Consider the following 17,871-nt stretch of genomic DNA (forward strand, 5'->3'; position numbering starts at 1 on the left):
GCCGCTTCTGGCGAACCAGAGCAGCACACGGAAATGCCGTTTACCTTCCCGCCGGAGCGGTACCTATTTATCTACTTGCACTTTGACATGCTTTCGAACTGCTAGGTTGGCAGGAGCTGGGACAGAGCAACGGGAGCTCACCCCGTCGCAGGGATTCGAACCACCGACCTTCTGATTGGCAAGTCTTAGGCTCTGTGGTTTAACCCACAGCGCCACCCGCGTCCAAATACATTGGTACCTCGCGTTAAGTACTTAATTTGTTCCGGAGGTCTGTACTTAACCTGAAACTGTTCTTAACCTGAAGCACCACTTTAGCTAATAGGGCCTCCCACTGCTGCCGCACCACCGGAGCATGATTTCTGTTCTCAACCTGAAGCAAAGTTCTTAACCTGAGGTATTATTTCTGAGTTAGCGGAGTCTGTAACCTGAAGCGTATGTAACCCGAGGTACCACTGTAAACTCAAACAGTGCACTTCAGTGATATTTTGTGCTGCCATACCATGACTGCAGTCCTGATCCAACATTTTGAGTGCAATGTAGTTTGTTTCTTTCCAAGGAGTTACCACTTAACATCCTGCCTCGGGCAATCTTTCAGACACTGCAATATCTTACTGCAGCAGGCTAAGAGAGAAGAGAGGGGTTGTAACCTAATTCCAGTACAGCGTATGATTTGCAAGCAAAAGTTCTCAAGCCCAGGCACCTGCTGTTAAAAGGATCACATAGGAGGCAATGTAAACAACACTGGATGAGACCCCAAAGAGTTGCTGTCAATCAGACTAAGAAATATGGGGTTTGATGGACAAATGATTCAACCTGTTGTAAGGTAGCTTCCTAGGCGAGTTCTTCCACTGCTCCTAGTGCAAGAAAACAGGTTACTGTATAAGACTTGCCCAAATTCCCCTTTGAACAGGGAATAATTCTTTTTTGCAAAAGAAAATCATTTTGAGCATGATCAGAGACCAGAAACCATTTCACCCATAGTTAATAAACAAAACAGAAACTTCACTCACCATGAGAAAATAAATGCATACAAGACTCTTAATACCAGGGTCATGGGTTTGAGCCCCCCATTGGGCAAAAGATTCCTGCATTGCAGGGGGCTGGACTAGATGATTCTCATGGTCCCTCCCAACTCTACTGTTTTATGATTCTGTGTTCCACGGCAAACATCTCTTGGTGTCAGGTGTAAAACAAATAGGGAATCTGTGGCTCCTGAACCCAACCCAAAGAGAGGACTACTTCGTGTTAATCCTGCTCTACAACTATCCCTGTTAGCTGAATTGGAAAAACGATTTGGCTTATCTTTTAAAAATTCTAGACAAAATACTTCTGCTAGTTACAGCTGCAGAAAAGAAGGGATGCATGGACTGTGTTTGCCTATTCTTCATAAGCCTGTTGATTTGCCTGGAGAACTGGTGGTGAAAGAGTGGGTACTGTATATGTAAATTTTCCTGATTTAATTTGCCCTCCCCCAGCTGCTTTTCCTTTCATGAGTATACACGTCAAACAAGCATACTGCTTTGCCTCATTGTACCTACCCACACACACACACAAACACACATACATAATTTTATTTTCCTACATTCCCATTCCACCTTTCTTCCATCATGGAACCCATGGCAATGTGCATGTAGTTCCCAGACAGTCGCCCATCCAGACACAAACCACCCCCAGACCTGCTTAGCTTCAGTAAGGTGATGAACTCTTGTTCTTTCATACTGCACCCCGGGACCTGTTCTACTTTCAAACCATTACCCTAATAAAAATCAACGAGGCACAGAAAAGTAATGAAGTTATATTTAAAAGCTTATAAAATGACTTATTCACAGAAACTTCACATTTTATTCCTCCGGACACTTTAGATTTGATTGCCTTCTTTCAAACCTTGCCCCCCTTCTTTTTCAGAGTCAACATTTTTTAAAACCGTGATCTGGTTTTTCTGAAAAGGGTAAACCCAGATTTAATGTGGGGGTGAATACAGGCTGCATTTTGATGCCAACAATGTTGTGTGGATACTGTGAGTAATTTGTTGTATTCCACAATAAATGCCAATCCGGAAGCAACCTATAACTAGTAAACCAGCTTTTTAGGTTGTTCCCATGTAAATTCTTCTCTTCCAAAATGCCCGTAGCATGCAGTCTGTTGATAAATGGGACTCTTCAAGTTCAGCTCTCTGTAAGCAAAGAAAACACATTTCTGTTATCTCACAAGACTAGCAGAGAAATCCTAGGTGGCTTCAGAGCCACCACACTTCACATGAGACTACTCAGAAGTAAGGGGAACAGTGTGGAAGCACCTGCACAGATCAGGGCCTGTCTGAGAGGTAGAAATAGTTGGAATCCCCAGCTTCTATGTAAGCTCTGTCTAAACTGTTTCATTGCTGAAGCTTCAGATGTCCTGATCGGGATGGGATGAATGAAGGCAGACAACTCCACATCTTGAATGGGTCAAGTAGGGTTTTTTTTACTTTTAACCTTCTTCCTTAAGGGTTTTTCAGATGGCGAGCTCTTTTACCTTTTCCTCACATATGATTAGAATAAACAGAAGGGAGTTCCGTTCCATTCAGATAAATGGACTGGATGATGGTTACAGATAGGTAGCCGTGTTGGTCTGCCATAGTCAAAACAAAATAAAAAAAATCCTTCCAGTAGCACCTTAAAGACCAACTAAGTTAGTTCTTGGTATGAGCTTTCGTGTGCATGCACACTTCTTCAGATACACAGTGTGTATCTGAAGAAGTGTGCATGCACACGAAAGCTCATACCAAGAACTAACTTAGTTGGTCTTTAAGGTGCTACTGGAAGGAATTTTTTTATTTTGTTCTGGATGATGGTGTTAGGGACAAACGCTCCATCATTTCAGACCATTTTATTCCAATCATCTGAGATAAGAATGGAACTTAGGTTCTCTAGAAGGTTTTCCTGATTAGTTTAGAGCTCTTAGGGGTCCTCTCTCCTAAGTTGGGCTGAGCCCACCTGGTGTAGCACGGGACTAACAAACGCTATCTAAAGAGTCCACAAGCAAACTCTTGTGGCGGGTCGAATCCTGACCTCTCTTCAAAGTGAGAAATCCACTGGGTGCACTCTTAAGGTGAGGACACATTCTTGGTCTCTCATCTGAAGGGAAAACTTTACCGTAGGCTTCCAAAGATCCATTTTTAAAAGAACAAACCTTATGATTGGCCCAAGGCGAAGGTCAAAGTTCTTCTGAATGATATCCAGCAGCTCATCTTCTGATCTGTCCGAAGTACCGTAATGGAACACTGAGATGGCCAGTGGGTGACTCAATCCAATAGCGTAAGACAGCTGTAGGATATATAAGTTGTAGCTGAAGAATATTTGAGTTCATATGAACTGATAGCTTTACAGCTTGGGATCTGTTCCTGCTTACTTTATCAGTGGATACCTGAACCAGGGTCGCCCTTGTCTAAGTCCAACACCTTTTCTCCACCACACCACACTGACTCTTTTTAAACCAATTTGGATGCAAGTGTGAAGCATCTCTCCAGTTTCATTCAGAAAAGGGACCCCTTAATAATTAGGTGATTTGAGGAAACACTGGTATAATCTGTGCTATCCATAATACCAATGTGAGGCACAGCAGTTATGTACCTAGGTACCCACATCCCCATAAAATTAATACATTTTATGAATGCAATTAACCCCTGCTGTTTATCACCCAGTTGAAAAGATTTCCACAATACACGCAGCATTTGTAACATCGCAAGGGCTCCCATTGACTAAGGATGCTGCCTGGAAGATAACCTTGATTCGCAAATAGAGAATCAGTAACAGCTATAGAAAAATCCAAGGGGAGGAAAGTTGCAAACAGAGTTCTTCGAATGTTTCAAGCAAACTCTATCAAGGGAAAGATTTGGTGCTACTCAATGAAGACAGCCTAGGACAGTTTTTCACTACTGTATCTCCTCTAACGAGACTTAGGCTGTGCACACATTGCTGGCTTAAAACACCATTAGGTCATGCTTCTTCTCAGTTCAGATCAAATTACCGTATTTTTTGCTCTATAACACGCACCTGACCATAACACGCACATCGTTTTTAGAGGAGGAAAACAAGGGAAAAAACATTCTGAATGAAACAGTGGATGTATCATTTTTGTGCTTCATGCTGTGGCCACAGACATGTGATCTGATGGTGAATTTGGGCTGACCCAATGCAAAGATCCTGAGGATCCATGTGGATCCATGTTTTGTAACCACGTTTTTGCACCATTGCAGCCCCAGGCAACAGTGGGTGCGTGATTTTTGGGGGGCAGGCTGTAACCATGGACATGCTATGTGATCTGATGGTGAATTTGGGGTGACTGAATGCAAAGATCCTGAGGATCCATGTGGATCCATGCTTTTTAACCACATTTTAAGTGGGGAGGGAAGGAAAAACACAGAAGGGACAAGGAGCAGGAGAGGGGTGTGCAGAGAAGCAGCTGGCTAAGAATGCAGGAGAGGGGTAGGGAGGAAAGGAAGGCAAAAGTTTTCCCTCACCTACCCACCCAAGCCAGCCAGCTCGCGCTCTCTCTCTCTCTCCCTCCTGCATGTTTTCAGCTTTCCCCTCTGCTTGCCTGGAGGGGAGGGGCTTTCCCTGCTCTTCGTTCTTTGCTCTTTGTGTTTGAGCAAACACAGCAAGGAAACAGAGATGGGTGGGCAGTAAGACCCTGAGGCAGAATGCCGGAAAGCAGCCGCTTCCTCTTTTCAAGTTTCCCTTCTAGGAGACCGCGGTTTGATTTTTGCCTGCTTTTTTTTGCCTCCCCTCGCACCAATTGGCTCCAGGAACCACACATTCGCTCAATAACACGCACAGACATTTCCCCTTCCTTTTTAGGAGAAAAAATCTGCGTGTTATAGAAGGAAAAATACGGTAGGTTTTGGGAACAACAGATCAGAAAAGCAGCACTTAGTAAGAAACGACAGGATACATATGAATGGCTGTACTGGATGGCGATGTGGGTTAAACCACAGAGCCTAGGGCTTGCCGATCAGAAGGTCGGCGGTTCAAATCCCCGTGACAGGGTGAGCTCCCATTGCTCGGTCCCTGCTCCTGCCAACCTAGCAGTTCGAAAGCACTTCAAAGTGCAAGTAGATAAATAGGTACCGCTCCAGTGGGAAGGTAAACAGCATTTCCGTGCGCTGCTCTGGTTTGCCAGAAGCGGCTTAGTCATGCTGGCCACATGACCCAGAAGCTGTACGCCGGCTCCCTCGGTCAATAAAGTGAGATGAGCGCCGCAACCCCAGAGTCGGCCACGACTGGACCTTATGGTCAGGGGTCCCTTTACCTTTTAGCGCTTCCCAAACGACTGGTGAGAGCTCACTGGATGCAGAGTAAACAGCAGTGTACACCACCTCTGGTTACCCGCGGTGCAGAGTTGTCCCAAGCAGTTTTTAATCAAGCAGCACTCAGCATAAAGGCTTTCCTCCAGACATACTGGGTTTCATCTCTGTTGTGCAATTCCCCCACATTTGTTCCAAGGCTCCACTGGCCCCCTCTTACCTGCACCAATACTCTCCTGCAGAGGCCTGCTTTCACCAGGGACTTTGCCACCCAGCGAGCTGCATAGGCTCCTGAACGATCAACTTTGGAGGGATCTTTCCCCGAAAAAGCACCCCCTCCATGAGCTCCCCAGCCTCCATAAGTATCCACAATGATCTTTCTGCCAGTCAGGCCAGCATCAGCCTAAAAAGAAAAGAAATGCATTTTTAAAATAAAATTTAAAAAATCCACAGGATGTTTACTTTGCTAACAATAAGTGTGTTGAATTCATCTCTCAAGATCATAACCACTTCAAAATGCCATTACAGTGTAAAAAAGCTGGTACCGGGACTGCAATCCCATGCCCACTTACCTGGGTGTAAACATAAATCAACAGGACATACTTTTGAGGAGGCATGTATAGGATTCCACTACCACAGGGATGAGGAGCCATGTGTTACTGGACTACAAATCCCATCATCTCTGACCATGCTGGCTGGGGCTGGTGGGAGTCAGAGTCCAAGATATTATGATGGCGTGGTTTTTACATGGTGGCAAATGCAGATGCCAGCGATACATTGAAAGCTGGGTGGATTTGTTTTCTTCTCACGGTCCTTTCTCTCTCTAAAAATCCCACCCCCAATGCTGTTATTTGCCCTAGGAGCTACAACATGCAGATATGACATGGGAAAGGACATTGTTTCATCGTCCAGGAAAGCAGAGGCTATTTTTGAATACCAGTTCCTGGAACCAACAGGAGGAGAGCTCTAGCGCTCAAGTCCAGCTTGTCAATTTCCCACAGGCATCTGGTTGGCCAACGTGAGAACAGGAGGGGGCATTTGTTTTAATTATTTTTTGCCCCCTGCTGTCACATTGCACAATGGCAAAGTAAATCTTTATGTCAAGGAAGAACATTTTTGTCCTCGAAGGAAGCAGATTACACACACACACACACACACACACACACACACACACACACACAGTGGAACCTTCCAATAACCCCAAAATCTAGGAAGAAATTTGGCGGTGGGGCAAATTTGGTAATAATCCCAAAGTAATGTTTTTAAAGTGCTACTGCCTGGTGGTCATCTTCAACCATAGTAACTGTATTTTTAAAAAACCTACTTTAATCAGAGATGGCTGTTGCCTGTCCCATTATACCAGCTTGACATATTACAAATATATAATATTTGGCCCAGCCAGATGGGCATGGTATATATAAATAAATTGTTTGTTTGTTTGTTTGTTTTTCAGTATCCTGTTTTAACGGTGACCATATACCCATTCCTATAAGGGTTATATAGTTCAAGGAACAATAGTCAGTCAGGAGTTTTCTGCAGAGCATACATGTATCACACACGCACAAACTGTTTGGAGTACAAATGTATTTTTTAAGCAGCCTCAGGTTAAAAGGAAACTTCAAACAAGGGTAGAAATTTAAGATTTAAATCAAGCAGTAGCCTGGTATCCTTGCTGTACTTTTGTTTGTTGCATCTGGGTTGTGTTCTATCTCATTTACTGGCTTTGGCAAATGCGTGTCCCACCCACCCCCCACCCCCCGCAGATTGACATTTGTTCTGATTCAATGGTGAACAGCAGTTTCCCCAGAGAAAGAGGCAGGGCAAATGAAAAACCAGTCAGATTCATGCTTTCTCTCTCTCTCTCTCCCTCTCATTATTGTATATCTAGAGGTTTGGAGGTTAGGGGTACAATACCTTAGGGCCACCTGCTAGAAAGGCCTTACTCGGCAGGAGGTGATAGACTGTGTTTTCATCCAGGTATTTCGCTGGAACCACTTCTTTCACAACTTTGTCCATCAGCTCTTTCTGTATTTTCTGCAATGGCACCCCAGGAGCATGTTGTACGGAAATGACCAAGGTGTGCACCCGGATTGGCTCCAGCGCACCGCCAACATCTCGGTATTCCATCGTGACCTACAAGATTGGCCGTAGGTTTAAACAGTTATACTTCTTGCTTCCGCCACTTTATACAACTCTGCTGAACAAGCCTGAGCTACTGCTTTCTTTTTCATCTATCTTCCGCTATCTTATGTTGCATTATTTTCTTGCATCCGGATCCTAAAAAGTAAGTTTCACCGAACTCCCAATAGAACCTTTCTATTAGTCTCTTTAATTTTCCTTTTACTGCAATGCAGACATGAATCGGTATAGACAATAAGAACATAATGAGTGTGTCTGGATCCAGCCAATGACCCATCTGGTCCAGCATCGTGTTCTCACAGTCGCTAACCAAATTCCTGGGGGATGCCTGGAAGCAGGATCTGAGGACCAACAGCACTCTCCCATCCTGTAGTTTCCAGAAACTGATATTCAGTAAAATACTGCTTCCAGCAGTGAAGGAACACAGCCATCAGTGTCAGTAGCCACCAACTACTTGGAATATTGTGCAGAGAATGCTATCCTGGTATATCCAGAAAGATTCATCAACCTGCTGCTAACCAGCTAGCAAGGGGGACACAGGTGGCGCGCTGTGGTCTAAACCACTGAGCCTCTTCGGCTTTCCGATCGGAAGGGTAGTGGTTTGAATCCATTGCTCTGCGCAAGTAGATAAATAGGTACCACTGCGGCGGGAAGGTAAACGATGTTTCCTTGTGCTCTGGCTCCCGTCACGATGTTCCATTGTGCGCCAGAAGCAGTTTAGTCATGCTGGCCACATGACCCGGAAAGCTGGCTATGGACAAACGCCGGCTCCCTCGGCCTGAAGCAAGAAGAGCGCTGCAAACCCATAGTCGCCTTTGACTGGAGTCCTTTACCTTTACCTAACCAGCTAGCTTACTACAGTAATAGTCAGGATTGATGGGCTGTTGCTTTTTCAGTGAAAGCTACAGGATAAGCAATGCTTATTCAATCCAATCTGCAGGACAGAATATCAGATCAGCATTCTGTCCTGCAGAAAAGAAAGCAGCAGTCACACAGATCACTGCGACTTTAGCTAGACTGGGACACAGGAAGTTGCCTTGGCCGCTTTGAGAACAGGATGCTGACGTGGAGGATGGGCCTTTGGCCTGACCCAGAAGGGCTTGATTTATGTTCATAGGGTATGGTTCAAACAGACGAACAGTTTGTTGGGTGAAGCTGTAGAGCCCAGCAAAAGCTTGATATCACTTGGCTCTGCCAGTTGTCTACACTGGGCCAGGGATGAACTCTAGCCATATGTTGATTGTTTACAATGCAGTATTCTAGCTTCAACATAGCATTGACCATGTTCACATGAGCATTCGAATGGGTAATTTCAATGGAACATAAGCACTTCTCACTTATTTCTGACCAGCTCTGCTCATTATATTTGACAGTCCTCGGTATATACCAACCTGTGTTTTCCCATCGGGTCGAAGCCAGGGCAGAACTCCAGTTCTCTCCAGGGATTTAATCTTTGCGTTAAGTTTGTGCGCAAGCAGGATAGTTAGGGGCATGCACTCCTCAGTTTCATCGGTGGCATAACCAAACATCAAGCCCTGCGTTAGAAATCACATGGCTATATTTACCATTAAGCATATTGGCTTCTTCTACAGCTTCGAGTGCAGATCAGCAATACAGCCATACCTCTTGTTACGTTTGCTTCATGTTACGTTTTTTCTCAGGTTGCGTCCTGCGGCAACTCGGAAGTACCGGAAAGGGTTACTTCCAGGTTTCACTGCTCGCGCATGCGCAGACGCGCAAAATGACGTCATGTGCAAAAGTAGCGAATCGCGACCTGCGTGTGCGCAGATGCGCAGGCGCAGGTTGCGTTCCTTTCATGTTGTGAACGGGCCTCCGGAATGGATCCTGTTCACAACCAGAGGTACCACTGTAAAGCAACACATGCGCAGGTAGAAGTGAGGCAGCTAACCTCTTCCACTTCTTTCCCTCTAAAATTGAGCTACAGTTTCCAAGAGATCCGCTCCACTTCCCAGTGGGGAGGAGTTGCGGTGGACTGCGTGGCCACCCACTCCCCACGTCCCCCCCCGTTGCCTGGGGGATCCTGGCCACGTCAGAGCCCGGCCAGCCAACCCGCTGGCTGGGGGGACGTGGCCGGGGCCGTTTAAACCAGAGGACTTCCTCTTTGGCTCGCTTCCTCAATCACCCACCCTCCCTCCATATTTTGCAGGTTAGGCAATGGCCTTGCTATGGACTTCAGTTGGTCGCCTTGGTTGTCCGAGGGGCCTGGTAGGAATTTTTCCACTTGGCAAATTGGCACTGGCCACTTGGTTTTCTCCTACCTCATAGCAATCGTCACAACTTTGTTAGGGTTGGGGTTAGGCATTGTTTGACCTTGTGAGGGGGAGGGGAGGTGTGGCCATCACCTGCCCCTCCATGCTTAAGGGTATTCCGTTAAAGGAATCCGGGAGTGTTGTTCTAGTCTGAAGCCTGGCTGGGGGGCTAAGGCCTTGACACCACCCCGACGAGAACACCAGGGGGAGCTTGAGTTGGTTTGCATCGGGCTCCCCCTACCGGTGGCTTACCCTTACTGGGGACTTCCTGCACAATGGGCAGGAGTCAGATATACTCGGGTCCAATCAATGCCTCATCCAATACCGCTCACATTCTGTAATTTCAATAAAGTTGTGGCCAAAATTTGCCCAATAACATAAACCTAATATCCATGTCCTTGTGTGAGTTATTTCCAATGGGGGGGGGGCTGCGGGGTCTCGACACGCATACAGCTACAGTTCCCAGAGTGCTGAAGAATCAATCACCCTTCCAGGGAACTCTGGAAATTTGAGGTCAGTGAGGAGGATAGAGGGCTCTCCTAACAACTTTCAGCACCCTTAAGAAAAGAAAGTTCCCAGGATTCTCTGGGGGAAGCCATGACTGCTTAATGTAGTATGATACTGCCTTAAATGTATAATGCAGGTGGGGTCACAGACAGAAAATGTAGGGGCCTGAAGTGTGAGGAGAACCTGAGCTTACAGGGTTAAACAGCTCAGAGTGTACGCCCTGTCTACTTCTGGGAGGGGGGAGAGTCTCCAGCCTTTGTTCTTTTTCTCTACTTTCACTTTTGAGGAGAGAGGACGTAGATAATGGATAGTCTGCTGTAAATAAAACTGCTTTTAGCTGCTAAGATCCTGAGTGGACTTTATTTAAGCACACTGAAGAAGTTTTTGCAGCTTTCTCTTACCGCTGCTGAACTCTGCTGTTGCTCAGAGCCTTTGGAATGTGGCCTTTGAAGTCCAGAGGCTTGCCTGGTAGCTGCGCCGCCGAAGTGGGCTGGACGCCAATGAGCAATGAGCAATGAATAGAAGAGGGTGGGAACCCAAACAGAAGCGTGTTACCTGGTCTCCAGCTCCAATATCATCCCCAGTCTTCCCCTCGCTGATGGCTTGTTTGATCTCATGGCACTGCTGCTCCAGGGCTACCAGCACAGTGCAAGTCTTGTAATCCAACCCTGTGAAGTGAATAGCAAGCCACAATAACAGGCAACTGGCCTGGACGCAATGGCCTGGTTGGCACATCACACCAGTGCTTGGAATGAATTAATTCAAATTAACTAATCACTGAATTAATTCCAAAAATCTCTGAATGACACCTGCAAGTAGTTTGTATGATTTCCAGGTGAAGTGAACATTAAATTCCTTTTGTGGTGGAGTTTTGCATGGTTTTCAACTCAATTTTAATTCTAATTCAGCATCTCTGTATCTTTTACATCTGGATTTCACTACACTTAACTCAGTGTTTGATGGTGGCTAATGCATTTACCATTTTCACCTAAACATTATAATTGCTGGGAAAATCAATAAAACTCACTGAGTCATAGGAGGAACAATCTCCTTTTAACCATTTAGACACATTGTACTGCACAGGCTGTCACTAATTTTGAGTAGGATTCAATCACATTCCAATATATTCAGGTTGCGTAATTTAAATTGATGGTGAGGTCTTGCGCAACAAACCTGCTACCATAAAATATCTGACTTTTTGCAAAAAACGGAAAGGGAAACGATGACTAAATGCACTGGAAACTGTGGGCTAACACTTGTTTCGACACAACATCGTTGAATCTTCCCAGAAACAATTCAGAACGAATGTTCATTAAATAGCCAGGGGATGATGGGAGTTGTAGTCCCAAATATTTTTGGGGGGGGGTGAGTTTGCCTATGCCTGTTCCAAAGAGATGATGCTCTTTATAACATGTAGAAGCTGCTTCAAACTTCTCATTTCACACAACACCTTTTACAGCAGTTAGTGAAGCTTATTAAGTGAGTAGATTCTAGGTAGAATAACATTATAATCACCGAGAGGCTCTGATGAGCACCCACTTGTTTCCTCTTAAACAGAATCCATACTTTGTCTATCTCCAGTGGCTTATTCAAGTTACCATAACCCACCTTTGGAAGAGTCATCATAACCAATCTTCTGGAGGGTGTCTCTCACTACTTGCTGGTAATCAATGATAGCTTTGGAGGTAATTTCACCACAAAGCAAGATCATCCCAGTTTTGGCCACACATTCTGCAGAAACATAATTCAAGAAAGCTAGTTATATACTGATATATATATATACACACACCCCAGTATACACATACACACCCCAAATATTTCTTTTCCCCAATATAGACAGTGTGTACCTATGTCCCTGCTTGTATCTTTAAGGCATCTAGTTAAGGCCTTGCCCTAGATACCTGAAATTAGGCACATATCCACTCAGAGTAGGGCCTTGTCCAAATGGAACATTCTTCTTTGTAATGGTGATGACTTGCAACTAAAGACCTTTCAATTTTGGGGGGCATTTGCATTTTGAAGGGCATGTTGTTGTTGTTTAGTCGTTTAGTCATGTCCGACTCTTCGTGACCCCATGGACCAGAGCACGCCAGGCACTCCTGTCTTCCACTTCCTTCCGCAGTTTGGTCAAACTCATGCTGGTAGCTTCGAGAACACTGTCCAACCATCTCATCCTCTGTCGTCCCCTTCTCCTTGTCCCCTCCATCTTTCCCAGCATCAGGGTCTTTTCCAGGGAGTCTTCTCTTCTCATGAGGTGGCCAAAGTATTGGAGCCTCAGCTTCAGGATCTGTCCTTCCAGTGAGCACTCAGGGCTGATTTCCTTCAGAATGGATAGGTTTGATCTTCTTGCAGTCCATGGGACTCTCAAGAATCTCCTCCAGCACCATAATTCAAAAGCATCAATTCTTCATCGCTCAGCCTTCTTTATGGTCCAGCTCTCACTTCCATACATCACTACTGGGAAAACCAAAGCTTTAACTATACGGACCTTTGTTGGCAAGGTGATGTCTCTGCTTTTTAAGATGCTGTCTCAGTTTGTCATTGCTTTTCTCCCAAGAAGCAGGCGTCTTTTAATTTCATGGCTGCTGTCACCATCTGCAGTGATCATGGAGCCCAAGAAATTAAAATCACTCACTGCTTCCATTTCTTCCCCTTCTATTTGCCAGGAGGTGATGAGATCAGTGCAAGAGCATAGGTTCTGCAAATTTTTGAAGGGCATAGGTTCTGCAAATTTTAATTGGTTTGATAATTAAACAGTTTAGGCTGCCCTTCTAATCTCATAGGTCTGTCATGCATCCTGATTTCTCTGAACATTAACGGGATTTCAAAGGTGGAGCGTTATATGACATGTTACCTGACAAAAAGTTGTTTTCAGGAAGAGAATAATTTAGGAAGAAATCGGCAAGGGCTGGTTTTCACTCAGCATGCAGGGAAGGGAACTATAAAGAGTGACTCTGTACCTGAGCTGCTGCCTTAATAACCATTTATCATAATAACTCAAAGTCCAAAGGGTGATAACGGCTCTTAAGAAGCTCTTTGTAAGCAGTCCTCTGTGATCCTTGCTCATCTGGCTCCAAGCCAATTAATAATCAATAGCTAATAGTCTGTGGTCAATATTGCCTGCCATGTTTTGATATGCCCCCTTGGCTGCAAGTTTCCAGCCCTTGTAAATGATACTGACACAACTTCTACATGAAATTGAAGGGTGTAGGTTCTGCAGTTATTACTAGTCCTTCAAATTTTAATTGGTTCAATAATTATACAGTTTAGGCTGCACTTCTAATCTCATAGGGCTGTCATGCGTCCTGATTTCCCTGGACATTAACAGGATTTCAAAGGTTGAATTGATGCCCGGGGGAATTTCCGAAAGGCGGCATTAAAATAAAAAATTCTCAAGAACTCCAGAGTCTTTAACAATTTGTGTGGGGTCCTTTTTTTTACTTTTTGAAATATGGCAATCCTATAATCCCAGTGTCGTAGGAGTATGTCCCACTGAATTTACTTCTGAGCAAGCATGGTTCGGATTGCACTGTAAAGCTATAATTCTATATCCCCTTACCCAGGAGCAGGGCTATTTTTTCAGCCAAAACTTGCCAGAGCTCAGTTCTGCCACCTCTCAAGTGGGCGCCATTGCCATTCGAAGAGAATGAGGGTGGTGTTCATGGTGAGTTCTGGCACCTCTTTTTTGAGAAAAACAGCACTGCCCAGGAGTATACGATTTTGTTGTTGTTTTAATGGACGCGGGTGGCGCTGTGGGTTAAACCACAGAGCCTAGGACTTGCTGATCAGAAGGTTGGCGGTTTGAATCCCCGCCACGGAGTGAGCTCTCATTGCTTAGTACCTGCTCCTGCCAACGTAGCAGTTTGAAAGCACATCAAAATACAAGTAGATAAATAGGTACTACTCTGGCGGGAAGGTAAATGGCGTCTCTGTGTGCTGCTCTGGTTCGCCAGAAGCGACTTAGTCATGCTGGCCACATGACCCAGAAGCTGTACACCAGCTCCCTCGGCCCATAGAGCGAGATGAGCGCCGCAACCCCAGAGTCGGTCACGACTGGACCTAATGGTCAGGGGTCCCTTTACCTTATAAAATTCTGCTATAGAGCTTTTGTTTGCCAATTGGTAAAATAATTTCAGCATTAGCCCTTTTGTTGTGTACTGTCTCCAACACCTAATTCCTAGTAGCATGGAGGCCTTAGCTTTAAGGTCCTGCTGTCCACTGTGGAATCTTTGTCTAGAATTTGCAGACACTGGGCTTGAAATGTTTAAATTATGATGTCTCTTTGCAACCACTTGGATACAATTACAACACGGGGGAACACCTCTTTGCTGCTCTCCACCCCCCCCCTTTATAATTAAACTAGGCAGACAATGCACTATAGTTCTGGGTAATGTTGAATAGCTTAGGCTCTAGAATGAAGGTTGCACAAATGGACACACATATAATAGTGGTAGGCTGCTGTACAGAAGTGAGGAGTCTTGCTGATGTTCTCCATATTCAGTTTCTTCCCCCTGCCTTATTGTTTAAAAAATAAATATAAGCATTTTGGCTGTTCACCTACTAAAATAGTCAGAAAAACAGATGTTATGGAGGTTCAAAATAGTGCAGAAATGGACAGAGGAGTTGTGCTGACACAGGAATTGGCCAATACATTCCAGTAATTGTTGCCTAGCTGCAGCACACCAGGTGCTTCAAGCTGCAGTGGATGCATCACCTTGAGAGGGAAAAGGGAATATTTATTTTCCCAGTAATAAAGCTTATCGTTGGGGAAAGGCCATTTCTTCCTCAGTAACGAACACCTGCATTTTTACTGCACGCTTTAAAGAAAAACCCCTGCAAAGATGTAATGAAACACAAACACAAATTGCTCTGCTAGGCCATAGGTGAGACTTACCACAAGCAACCTTAGCATCTGGATCAACCTTAATATGAGCATCAAGAACAGCATCACTGATCTGGTCACACAGTTTATCTACACGGGTGGAAAGGGGAAAAAACAAAAATAAGCCAGGTTTCTATAATTCATTTAGTTGTCAACTGTATAAGAACAGGCTGTCTAGGCTGCACTCGTTGGCCTGGAAGCCAATCCAGGTGGAATTTACGCACATATAAAAAATGTTCTGAAAATGCTATCTATCTATCTATCTATCTATCTATCTATCTATCTATCTATGCATTTTTAAAAATACAGTGGTACCTTGGGTTAAGTACTTAATTTGTTCTGGAGGTCCGTTCTTAACCTGAAACTATTCTTAACCTGAAGCACCACTTTAGCTAATGGGGCCTCCCGCTGCCGCTGTGCCGCCAGAGCATGATTTTTGTTCTCATCCTGAAGCAAAGTTCTTAACCCAAGGTACTATTTCTGGGTTAGCGGAGTCTGTAACCTGAAGCGTCTGTAACCTGAAGCGTATGTAACCCAAGGTACCACTGTGTACATTGAATTTTCCATAAGGCTCACCATCGCCACCTCACATTGTATACTGCACTTAAAACACACTTAAAACGTTTTATTTGCAGCTGTATAGCTGAGTTGCCATTGTATTATTATTATTGTTGTTGTTGTTGTTTTTAAAAAGAAACATTTTTCTGAGCTTTTCAGAGGTCACAATACCCTCCACAAGTACATCAAACATCCACTGGGGTTTGCTAGAAAGCAGTTATATAAAGAAACCACTGGGATGACATTTGAGAACGTACATATCTCAGTGGTAGAGAACTTGCTTTGAATGCATAATGCTTCAGGTTCAATCCCTACCATCTCCAGGTAGGTTGGGACAGACCTGTGCCTGAAATCCGGGGGGGGGGGGGAGTTGCTGCCAGTCACTGTAGACAACACTGAACTAGATGGACCAATTGTCTGACTCAGTACAGTCGTACCTTGGATCCCAAACGCCTTGCGAGTCTAAAGTTTTGGCTCCCGAATGCCGCAAACCCGGAAGTGAGTGTTCCAGTTTGCAAACCTTCCTTGGAACCTGAACGTCTGACGTGGCTTCCGATTGGCTACAGGAGCTTCCTGCATCCAAACAGAAGCCGCACCTTGGTTCCTGAACATTTTGGAAGTCAAACGGACTTCCGGAACAGATTCTGTTCAACTTCCAAGGTACCACTGTATAGGGCAGCTTCTGGTGTTTTCCTGAGAAGTTCAGGCATTCGCTGGTTTGCTGAGATGACTGTTAGAGCATTATGCATTCAGCTCTTTCAGGCTCTCTTGCAAATAATTGAAAATAGCACTTTTAAAGCATAGCTGTCAACATTTTCCCTTTTTAAAGGGAAATTCCCTTTTTTTAACTTTTATTTTGCTTTAAACAAGTACATATAAATATAAACAACCAAAATTACAAAGGAAAATTCCTTAATAGTAATGAAAAAAACTACAAAAACTACAAAAAATATCAAAGTACATGACACAGAACATAAGCAACTATGGGAAAGATAAAAGAAAAGAAAAAAGAAAAAAAGAAAAAAAGAAAAAGAAAAAGGAAGATGAGCCAAAGCAGAAAAGCTCATCCATTATACACTTCCGTCAAGCTCACAACAGATTGTTATTCTTATCAATTCTCTCTATCTGCATTCCAAAGGAATCCCTCATCTTGGTATCAGGGAGCATTTCTCTATGCGGTATCATTCTAAACATAACCAGGTCTTTCTTGTTGAGCCTATTCACTTATTCCGAATAGGATTGCTTGCAAGAAAAGGGAAAAGTTGACAGCTATGCTTTTAAAGAATTCAAAGCAAGACCGTACCCATCACTGAGCAAACATAACAAGCACTAAACCTGCTGTATTAAGACCAGTGAAAGCCACCTGAGCCGTCGGGTGGGGATGGAGCAAAAATTGAAAATATCCATGGTTGGAAGCTTACTCGCTTCCATTCCTTCGGAAATTGGAGGCCTCAGAAGAGGCTATTAGAAAGTTACAGTTTGCATTCACCCAACTGCTGGACAGGAAAGCCATATTCACTCACCTGAATGTCCCTCGGCAACAGACTCAGACGTGAAGAGGAATCTCTTCTCTTTCAGGGCGACGTTACGTGACATGTTACCTGACAGAAAGTTGTTTTCAGGAAGAGAATAACTTAGGAAGAAATCAGCAAGGGCTGGTTTTCACTTAGCACGCATGGAAGGGAACTATAAAGAGTGACTCTGTACCTGAGCTGCTGCCTTAATAACCACTTATCATAATAATCAAAGTCCAAAGGGTGATAACGGCTCTTAAGAAGCTCTTTGTAAGCAGTACTCTGTGATCCATGCCCATCTGGCTCCAAGCTAGTTAATAGTAAATAGCTAATAGTCTGTGATCAATATCACCTGCCATGTTTTGATATGCCCCCTTGGCTGTAAGTTTCCAGTCCTTGTAAATGATACTGACATCTTCTACATGAAATTGCTACACCATACTGACATATGCCTTCCAGAAATCCCATGTCCCCTAAGCACCTAGCAGTTCGAAAGCACATCAGAGTGCAAGTAGATAAATAGGTACCGCTCCAGCGGAAAGGTAAACGCCGTTTCCGTGCGCTGCTCTGGTTCACCAGAAGCGGCTTAGTCATGCTGGCCACATGACCCAGAAGCTGTACGCCGCCTCCTTCGGCCAATAAAGCGAGATGAGCTCCGCAACCCCAGAGTCGGCCATGACTGGACCTAATGGTCGGGGGTCCCTTTACCTTTACTGA

The 17,871-nt window shown here is 44.6% G+C and overlaps 1 protein-coding gene across 1 annotated transcript; it reads right to left on the bottom strand.

Moving 5' to 3' along the window:
• Positions 1–1,779: 1,779 nt before the first annotated feature.
• On the bottom strand, positions 1,780–17,369 carry LOC309332301 (S-adenosylmethionine synthase-like). Its single transcript, XM_081845417.1, has 9 exons — positions 17,164–17,369; positions 15,095–15,172; positions 11,809–11,931; positions 10,756–10,868; positions 8,815–8,958; positions 7,199–7,417; positions 5,505–5,687; positions 3,172–3,305; positions 1,780–2,173 (listed from the first exon to the last, which is right to left on the bottom strand). The coding sequence occupies exons 1-9, from the start codon at positions 17,234–17,236 to the stop codon at positions 2,071–2,073; spliced, it is 1,170 nt and encodes a 389-aa protein (XP_081701543.1). The 5' UTR covers positions 17,237–17,369; the 3' UTR covers positions 1,780–2,070.
• Positions 17,370–17,871: the final 502 nt, after the last annotated feature.

Source organism: Podarcis erhardii, assembly GCF_964252035.2.
Source record: "Podarcis erhardii genome assembly, chromosome: 17".
In the NCBI taxonomy this organism is placed as follows: domain Eukaryota; kingdom Metazoa; phylum Chordata; class Lepidosauria; order Squamata; family Lacertidae; genus Podarcis; species Podarcis erhardii.

Coding starts and splice junctions, on each gene's coding strand:
- LOC309332301 (XM_081845417.1), bottom strand. CDS start 17,236: ATGTCACGTAACGTCGCCCTGAAAGAGAAGAGATTCCTCTTCACGTCT. Junction 11,932..15,094: donor AGATGCTAAGGTTGCTTGTG/GTAAGTCTCACC, acceptor ATGTTTCTGCAG/AATGTGTGGCCAAAACTGGG. Junction 5,688..7,198: donor TTCTAGCAGGTGGCCCTAAG/GTATTGTACCCC, acceptor TTTTCTTTTTAG/GCTGATGCTGGCCTGACTGG.